Source organism: Daktulosphaira vitifoliae, unplaced genomic scaffold (genome assembly GCF_025091365.1).
Source record: "Daktulosphaira vitifoliae isolate Bord-2020 unplaced genomic scaffold, ASM2509136v1 Scaffold_5, whole genome shotgun sequence".
In the NCBI taxonomy this organism is placed as follows: domain Eukaryota; kingdom Metazoa; phylum Arthropoda; class Insecta; order Hemiptera; family Phylloxeridae; genus Daktulosphaira; species Daktulosphaira vitifoliae.
This window is the reverse complement of record NW_026099576.1, coordinates 32,767,916-32,776,957: the sequence shown is the minus strand read 5'-3', so window position 1 is coordinate 32,776,957 and position 9,042 is coordinate 32,767,916. Positions and strand designations below refer to the sequence as shown.

General features: G+C 25.4%; 1 protein-coding gene across 1 annotated transcript; it reads right to left on the bottom strand.

The window, feature by feature from the left end:
- Nucleotides 1–3,595: 3,595 nt before the first annotated feature.
- On the bottom strand, nt 3,596–9,039 carry LOC126907998 (beta-1,3-glucosyltransferase). Its single transcript, XM_050689788.1, has 10 exons — nt 8,819–9,039; nt 8,649–8,755; nt 8,312–8,394; nt 8,136–8,244; nt 7,921–8,060; nt 7,151–7,316; nt 6,945–7,080; nt 5,889–6,045; nt 5,542–5,806; nt 3,596–5,460 (listed from the first exon to the last, which is right to left on the bottom strand). Exons 1-10 carry the CDS (start codon nt 8,892–8,894, stop codon nt 5,320–5,322), a joined length of 1,380 nt encoding a protein of 459 aa, XP_050545745.1. The 5' UTR covers nt 8,895–9,039; the 3' UTR covers nt 3,596–5,319.
- Nucleotides 9,040–9,042: the final 3 nt, after the last annotated feature.

The window sequence follows — 9,042 nt, the reverse complement described above, 5'->3', positions numbered from 1 at the left end:
TTTTTATTTTTTTAGGGCTAAATAAGAACTTTTTGAAAATTTTTGTAAATATACTTTTTATAGAAAAATTGTATACCTACAAAAAAGTCTAAATAAACTTTTTCGCAAAAGCTAAAGTTTTTGAGATAGACAAAAAAAACTAAAAAATCACCCTTAGGGGGTTACTTTTAACCCCCTTGGGGCACGTCTTAGAGTTGACCAATAGTCTCCAAATTTTGTACAATTTATTTTTTCATGTATTCGAATAATTCTAGGGAGTGGCACTTTGTAATTTTTAAATTTTATAAATAAGGGACACCCTAATATAATATTGATGACAAGCACGCGTGTACTGGTACGATAACTAAAAATAAATTTTTATAGGAATAGTGTGCCGTCGTGTGTTGAGCGAGGCGTGGGGAGGGGTGAATGCGTATAACAGTCTAGTCTAGACGACGGAATATGCGATAACGCGAGGCGTTTGGAGAGTTACATACATACATACATACATACATACATACATACATACATACAGGTGAAACTAATATAAGCGTGTTAAAAATAGCATTCTTCAGTAGGACTGGATCCGAGAAGATTGATGGAATTGGGCCTATAAGCAGAACTGATCAACAAGAACTAGTAACAAGAATTAATAACTGGTCATTGAATAAAACATATTACTGTCACCCCTATTTCTTGTGAGCCGTATAATAAATATTTAATATATTTATTATTGTTGTATTTTGTGTAGGACACAATTAATTTATGTAATTTCTGAGTAAAAGGCAGAGGTCAACTGCTATAAGAAAAGAACTCTTGTGTCAACAATTGTATTATAACATCTAATTTGTATTAGAGATGTGTCGTTCGCGAACGAACGGATCGCATTGAACGGGTCAAAATAGTGAACGAAATGATTCAGATCGCCGAACCGTAGTGATCCGGATCCCCCAAAAACTTATTTTATCCCGTATAAATCACACTGAACCGATTTGATCGCTTTTCAAATATCAATGATAACATTATAACATATTCATATGTCATTTGTTTATACGACACATCCCTAATCCGAATCGCCAATCATACATGCGATTCGCGAATCGAGAACCGCAAAAGAATCAAAACTATACTGAATGTTCCATTCAATTGACTCAAAATATCTTTTAGATCGCGAACGGGTCTTTGAACCGGATCTTCTAGTTGACCTGATTCGAATGAATCGGATCACTTAGGTGAACCATAATTCCCATCTCTAATTTGTATACTAATAAATAATATAAGTATTAATTCAATTATAATACTTTTGTATTAAAACATTGTTTATAAATGAGTATAACTTCAGGTTTGATAAAGAGTTATTTCTTTTTAAAGAAGTCAATATATTAACACTTTTTGGTAATTGAACACTATTTTTATGATTGTAGTAAATTTGTCACGTATATTATTGTACATTTTTAGGTGTAGATAAAATAGTTGATGCTACGGAGACTTTCCAACCAGAATCAACAATTACAATAAATGTTTAAATCCATCACTTTAAACAAGTGAAATAGGCAAGTCACATAAAAAATATTATAAAAACGCTTATCTGTAAAATTTTTCCTTGTCAATTAGCACTCTAACTGTTGTTTTTATTTTCTGGGGGGATGAGGTTGTGCAGTATCATCAGAACTGGATGCTGTTATAGATGATAAAGTAAACTGAAGGGATTTTGAAGAATAATGAAAAAATTCTGAACAATTATTTAAAAAATAGAAAGTACCTTATTTATTAGTTAAGAAACTAAATAAAATAATTACTGATCCATAATTACTTTTGGACCGGTATTTACAAGATATTTACAATATTTAGTATTAATTGAAGGTGAGTAGTGGGTGATGCTATTTTTATCATTGAAAATTTCTTAGCCTCACTATATCTCTTGTCAATAAATAAAAATGTTAATAATTTCTGAGATATTGATTCAAAATTTAAAACTTGACCCAACCTCACTTAAATATATTTTTATGTAATAAAAAACTCGGCGACAATATTCTAGAAAAATTATTCACGAAATGAAAAAATTTCTCTAGCACTTCATGCGCGTTTAAAAAATTTGGGAAAAACGCTCATTGCAGACACAGTTTTTTTATTTAAAAATGTTTACCAGGCTTTTACAAAGGTACTCTAAAATTTTTGTTGAAATCGATTGATTTTTGAATGAGTTATTATTTTTTTTTTCTACCCCTTTAGTTTATGGTCATACACTATTTTGAGTTTGTGCGCATCATAATTTTAATTTTACTATGACGTGTTTTATTTTTTTTTCATGTCTGTTGCCAATTTTTCTCAGCTCTCACTTGACCAATTTCTTTCAACAATACGTCAAAAGATCACAAATCGTATTTAGTTGAAAACATTACCCTTAAAAATTGAAAAAATTTCCCTCGTTCCCCGCAAATGGGGAAAATATCCAAAAAAATTACTAATTTAAAAATCGGTAAATTTTGTCATTTTTTTCACTTTTTTTTCTTAAAACTTCCATAACTTTTTCAAAAATAAACAAATCAACATAATTTTTTTTATACTAAAACCTTAGATATTTCCTTTTCATTTGATATCCTTTTTTTGAAAATCTAACACTTATTCTGCTCACAAGGAGGATTTAAAATAGCAACTTTTTTATAAAAACTAACTTTATCAACTTAATTTTTGAAAATGTTCTGGAAATTCTGAGACCTTTAAACATATATCAAATTAAAGCTTATTTTATGTACTATAAAATAAAATAAAAAAATTTGTCCCGACACTTTATCTTCTGCATGTAAACGACTGCCGTAGTTAAAAAAACGCTAATTTTGTGTTAAAATTTTGATTTTAAATTTTCAAATTAAAAGTGCTCTAACTTTTCGAAAAATGTAATTATCAGCATTATTTGACATACTTTTTATTAAAATTGGACAATTTCCTCATATATAGGGGGCGTTCAAAACTTGAAACATTGTATAAAAAATAGAACCTTTTCAACTTAACTTTTGAAAGTGTTCCGGAAATACTGCGTCCTTTAAACATATATAAAATTAAAGCTTGTTTTATGTACTATAAAATGAAAAAAAAAATTTGTCCCGACGACCTATCTTCTATGCGTAAATGGCCACCGTATTCAAAAATATGCTATTTTTCTATTAAAATTCTAGGTTTTGTATTTTATTTTAAAATATCTTATTAAGAGAATATATTGACTTTCATGAATATTATATAATTTAATTGACATAGAATAAAGGTCATAAGACATAAGCAAAAATAAAGCAAAATACAACTTCTTTATTATTTTTATCATTTCTCCGTTTAAATTACAATATTAAATTATTGAATATCAATTTCATAATTATAATTAGTATTTATTCATATATTATATTTAAAAATCAAAGAACTACTAATTAGGATATAATCAAATAAATAAAAGTTGATGTTGCTTTTGGAATAATCCCCCAATTTCTCTAAATGAAACACTATCTACAGATTTGCATCGAAGCGTTTCTTATGATAGTGATTTTAAGCCATGTCAAATATCTATACTTGTCCCATCTATGCCTGACCCCACTGTGAAACCGTTTTTAGCTTCGATGCGAAGCTGAGAAGGTATTGGTTTTATTAAGATGTGTTTTTGTTTTTTTTTTGTGTCTGTTACCACTTTTTCTCAGCTCTCACCGAACCGATTTCTTTCAATGATTCTTCAAAAGATCACAAATCGTATCTAGTCGAAGACATTACCCTTAAAAATTGAAAAAAATTCCCTCGTTCCCCGTAAATAGGGGAAATCTTCAAAAAAATTACAAATATAAAAATCGCTTATTTTCTAAATTTTTTCAATTTTTTTTACTTAAAACTACCATAACTTTTTCAAAAATGAACAAATCAATATAATTTTTATTTCTTAGATGCATGATATCATTACCTTTCATTTAGTATATTTTTTTTTTATATGTGACCCTTTACTTGCCCACAGGGGGGGATTTAAAATGACAACTTTTTCACAAAAAAATAATTTTTTCAACTTGATTTTTGACAATGTTCCGGAAGGTCTGACACTTTTATTATATCTTAAATTAAAGCTAATGTAATGTACTTTGTTATGAAAAAAAAAAATTTCGGACTTTATTTTATCTTCACGGTGAAAATGGCTACCAAATGCTATTATTGTGTGAAAATTCTGGATTTTATTTTTTACATTTTTAACTTTATGCTATGACATATTGAAAAGTGTATGGATCAACATTATTTTTTTATGAGAAATAATATTTTTTAATAATCCCTTTTTCATTCTACATACTTTATCTTAATTAGGATATTTATATTGAACTAGCAGATCATGGAGCTTTTGAAATAATACATCAATTTTTTAAAATTAAACACTATCTAAAGATTTGCATTGAAGCGTTTTTTTTTGATAGTGAATTTAATCACTGTCAGATATCATTATACTTGATCCATCTATGTCATTTCACCACTGTGCTGCGACCCCCCTGTGCTGAGTTTTTTCTATTTAATAATGTCAATTTCAAACTTGCAAGTTTTGTTTATTTAAAATACAGTATTTCCAAATTGTATTTTAAGAATTGTAAATTTTTTTTTGCATAAATTTTGTACTAAATAATTATTAGCTAGTTATTACTAAGTATATTTTTGAATTTATATTTTATTTATAAATTTAACGGGCTTAGCCCTTTTTACAATAATAGGTTATTTAAGATATTATGTTATAGGATATGTTTATCTAATCATCTGTACTTTTTCAGGTACTAATATATAGTATATTTTGTCATAACATTTAAAGTACAATTAGTTCATTGAAGTTTGAAATAAATATGAAATTCTATGTTATAATAACACATTATAGACTGTAACTTAATAAGAGAATTTTATTAATATTGCTGATACCAAAGATTAAAATTGAATTATTATTATATTACTACGATAATATCAGAACTAAATGTCAACCATATAATTATTAAATTTTATTATTGACCCTTTGTAAATTTTGATCATGTTAATAATTAAATGTGGACTATATTTTTATTATACAAATGTAAAGTAATACTTCTTGTGTAAAAAAGTTATTATGCCTGGGTACTCCTACCTAAATCTGTGATCTACTTGTAAGGTCACAGCTAGACAAAGATTAGTAGAATAATAAAATAAAAAATTTTATATATACAATTTTACATAATTTAAGATATTATTTCTGTAAAAATATGTCAAGTGGATGAAAAGTAATTAGCAGTTGCCACTTAAAACTTATCAGATGTTTTCTTCCAACATATAAAATTTTTTAATATCATTGTATTAAATCTTTCTACTTCATAATTCATCATGACCGAATGAGGAATCTTGATAAAGCCAATAACGATAAATTTGTATGGGATCAATTTGTAAATGTTTATGGAAAGATATAATTGGATAAGCTTCTAAGTACTCATCAGCATAATCTTGTGGTCTAGCCTATAAACATAATTTTTTAATTTACAATATAATAATTTATATACCTATGAACAGTAAAAATAGTACATTATGCTAACTAACTTGATGAAATACTGGGGAATGTACAATTGAAATATTTAACGACTGCAAACATATTCCCAATACCATGTCATCTGGTGCATCAGGTGCATAACATTTGCAATCTTTTAATTTATGAACTACATCTATGTTAAGAACAATACCACCACCTCCTGTAATATAATTGTACCCTAATGGAAGATTTCTTCGAACATTGTAACCATATCTTTGACCTAGAGCTATTTCTTGGCCATTCCAGCAGTTTAATATTGAAGTGAGTCTTGGAACACTGAATTAATTTAAAATAGAGTCACTTATTTATACAGTTAAATGTTAAATTTAATACATTTTCTTCGCTAATATAAAATCACCTAATAAGAGTATCATCATCAGTCAAAACAAGCCATTTCACTCGATGATCTAAAGATAATTTCTTTGATAAATGCTTAATAATAGATATGGTTTTTAAACAATGTCCCTGCTCAGTATTTGGAATATTTGGCAAAACTGTAGTTGGTATTGATAGTTCTATAAAATAAATTTGTTTTTACTTTTGTAACATGTCATAATAAAAATAATTACTGCTAAGGTATAACATTTTAATAAATTTACATTTTAATATAAGATCTATAAACTCATAAACTAAATTATAGTTTTTTTTTTCAATACTCATAACTTAATTAGATTTCTGAAATAATGAAAATTAACATATACTAAAATATATTTTTTGATTAAAATTGATAACTATACAATTACATTATAAAATGTTAATACTGCCTCAACTTCACATCAAAATTAATACAAAAAAAAAAGAAATTAATTTTGAAATTTTTATGCTCATTAAAGTTATCTAAGAAAATGACTGGTCATTTAAATAACAAATTTTTAACCAGTATTTCAGAAGTTATTATCACTTAAAAATAGTGAATAGAGGTGAAGCTTTGGTCTGTTTATTTTATCACTAAGCAATTCTGTTCTCCTCCCTTTACAATATAAAAATACTTAGGGCTTTTAAAATAAAGTTTCAAAAGCTGTTATTAACTAGTTATTTTCTGAATTGTTAAAAAAGTTAAACATGAATGTTTTAATATAAAAAACTAAAGTTGATACAATTTTAAGAGGGGAAAAGGAGAGATAGAATTATATTTTTTGTGGTAAGTATGTAGAACACTAATAACTTCTCAAAAGAAAAAATTATATTTTTTATCTTATAATTTTGAAGATATTGTGAAAGACATATATAGTGGATTAACATTTTAAATCATTTTTTGGAAATTTCCTCAAATTCTAGACACTACATAATTTAGTCCTTAAAGTTAAAACTTTTGAATATGATGTATTCATTCAGATATAGGTTTATATTTATAGTAAAAACTGAAATTTTACATTGAACAATTTAAATAGCAAAGAAATAATATAAAAGTTACCAGTTGTATCACTAAAAAACTCAATATGAACAGCATCTCTACCCCATGTAGATTTAAGAACTGGAATTCTGTCATCATGATATTTTTTACAAGTTTTTACAGCAAAATATATAGAATCTTTAGTGACTTTATGATCCTAAAATAGAACAATAAAAAGAATTATCTAGTACTAACTAAAATAATGGATTTAAACAATTTAGACTTACACATTTATGTCTTTCTGTTTGTGGATGAACTACACAATCAGATGATGGTTTTAAGCAAAATTTTAATGGTAGATGTTCTAGTTTTTGATCAATCTGCTGAGCAAGTTCATAAGATGCGTCAATGGCAAAATGTGATCCAACTGTATTTAATTTTTTATCTAAAATACTTTTTTGAAATAAAATTTAAAAATATTTTTGTTAGAAAAAAAAATTTTTTTTGTTTAAAATACACTAACTATTATTGAAACTTATTTTTTACATTAGAATGTTTTAAAAGCATCTTTTTTATTTATGGTCTAATCTATATTAATTTATGTCAATGATTCAGGCACAGATAGAGAGAAACATTATTTTTAGAAAGGCATTTCACTATTTTTTTTTTAGAAAACCGTTTTATATACAAATTAATGCTAACTCTAAGGGGGAACATATTTGTCCTATAGTTCTTGCTTGTTTGCACACCTATAAAGATTTATATCATTGGTACTTCTTAATTTGTAATTTTCTATTGATAATACTCTATAGTTTTATGCAATATTATGTCTTTATTTGTACTCTTCAGTTTTTTATAAAAATATTACAACTAACAACCTCATTTAATGTAAAATAGTTTCCATTAACTTATTTTTACGTTTAACAGATTGTAATAATACATAAATTAGTTTTGATTTCAATAAATAAGCATTATAAATAGTAAAAATTGTCAAACAGCTCTTATCAAAAATTGTAATAAATTTGATTTTAATGAATATATAAATAAAATAGTTAACCTTAAAAGAAGTTCAACGGACATGATAAATCCAGAAGCAAACAATGGATATGCCAATCTCCTGTTAATATCATTCTCAAACTCATAATGGTGTATAATAGTAGGATTTTTGTCCTTCAATCCATAACCCATCCAAATATACTTCAAATTTAAATAAGTAAATTATAATTTTTAATAAATATAAAATTAATCTACATTTAAAATAAAAATTTTTACTTCATTGTATTTATAATTTTGTAGAAGTTTTAACAAATTTTCATAATTCACAAATGAATTTTCTTCGCAAAACAAAAACCAAGAAACATTTCTATTTTCTTTCAATAATCTATAGTTAAAAGCAAAAAAACTATGAATTAAAATAATCCATTTTTATAATAAATTGTTATTATTACAGTTCAACAATAGGTATTATGGTCCAACTCCCTATTTCAGGATATTGTTCATGAAGTAATTGTACTTTCCTGAGTCTAGAATTCTAAACAAAACATGCTAATACACAATACTGTGATATCTAGAGATATTTTCTATTTTCATTCACAATATATAAAACTAAATATCCATAAAGCTATTTTAACTTTTTAATAATACTTTTTAGAAAAGATAAAATATTTTTCATTTAATTAATAATTTAAAAAATATATTATTTTAAACTATATTTTTATTTTATTAAATATATAGTATTTCTAATATCAATATAAATAATCACTCAAAATTACACTATGTACTAACCCCATAAAGTTTTGATTGATTTAAAATAGATTTTTTCAATTTATTGGCTTTACTCAAACTGTAGTCATTATTTTGGCTTAAAATAGTAATTACTATGTCTGAAGATTCTAAAAAATTTATTTTATATTAAGTTAATAAGTACTAATACATATTATAACAGTTATATTTACCGGCATCGATAAACAATAATATAAAATAAAGAGTCGATGCTAATAAATATCCATAATATTTAAAGCTTAAAAACATACTATTAAGTTAACTAATATTTATTAGTTGAATAGTAATAATAAAATCATTTATGTAACAATAATTTCTATGTTGAAATTTCTTTGAATGCTCGGTCATTAAGCGAATTTAAAATTAATACTTATTTATTTTATGGTAAATTTTAATC

Coding starts and splice junctions, on each gene's coding strand:
- LOC126907998 (XM_050689788.1), bottom strand. CDS start 8,894: ATGTTTTTAAGCTTTAAATATTATGGATATTTATTAGCATCGACTCTT. Junction 8,245..8,311: donor ATAATACCTATTGTTGAACT/GTAATAATAACA, acceptor TTTTAACTATAG/ATTATTGAAAGAAAATAGAA. Junction 7,081..7,150: donor AAACAGAAAGACATAAATGT/GTAAGTCTAAAT, acceptor GTTCTATTTTAG/GATCATAAAGTCACTAAAGA.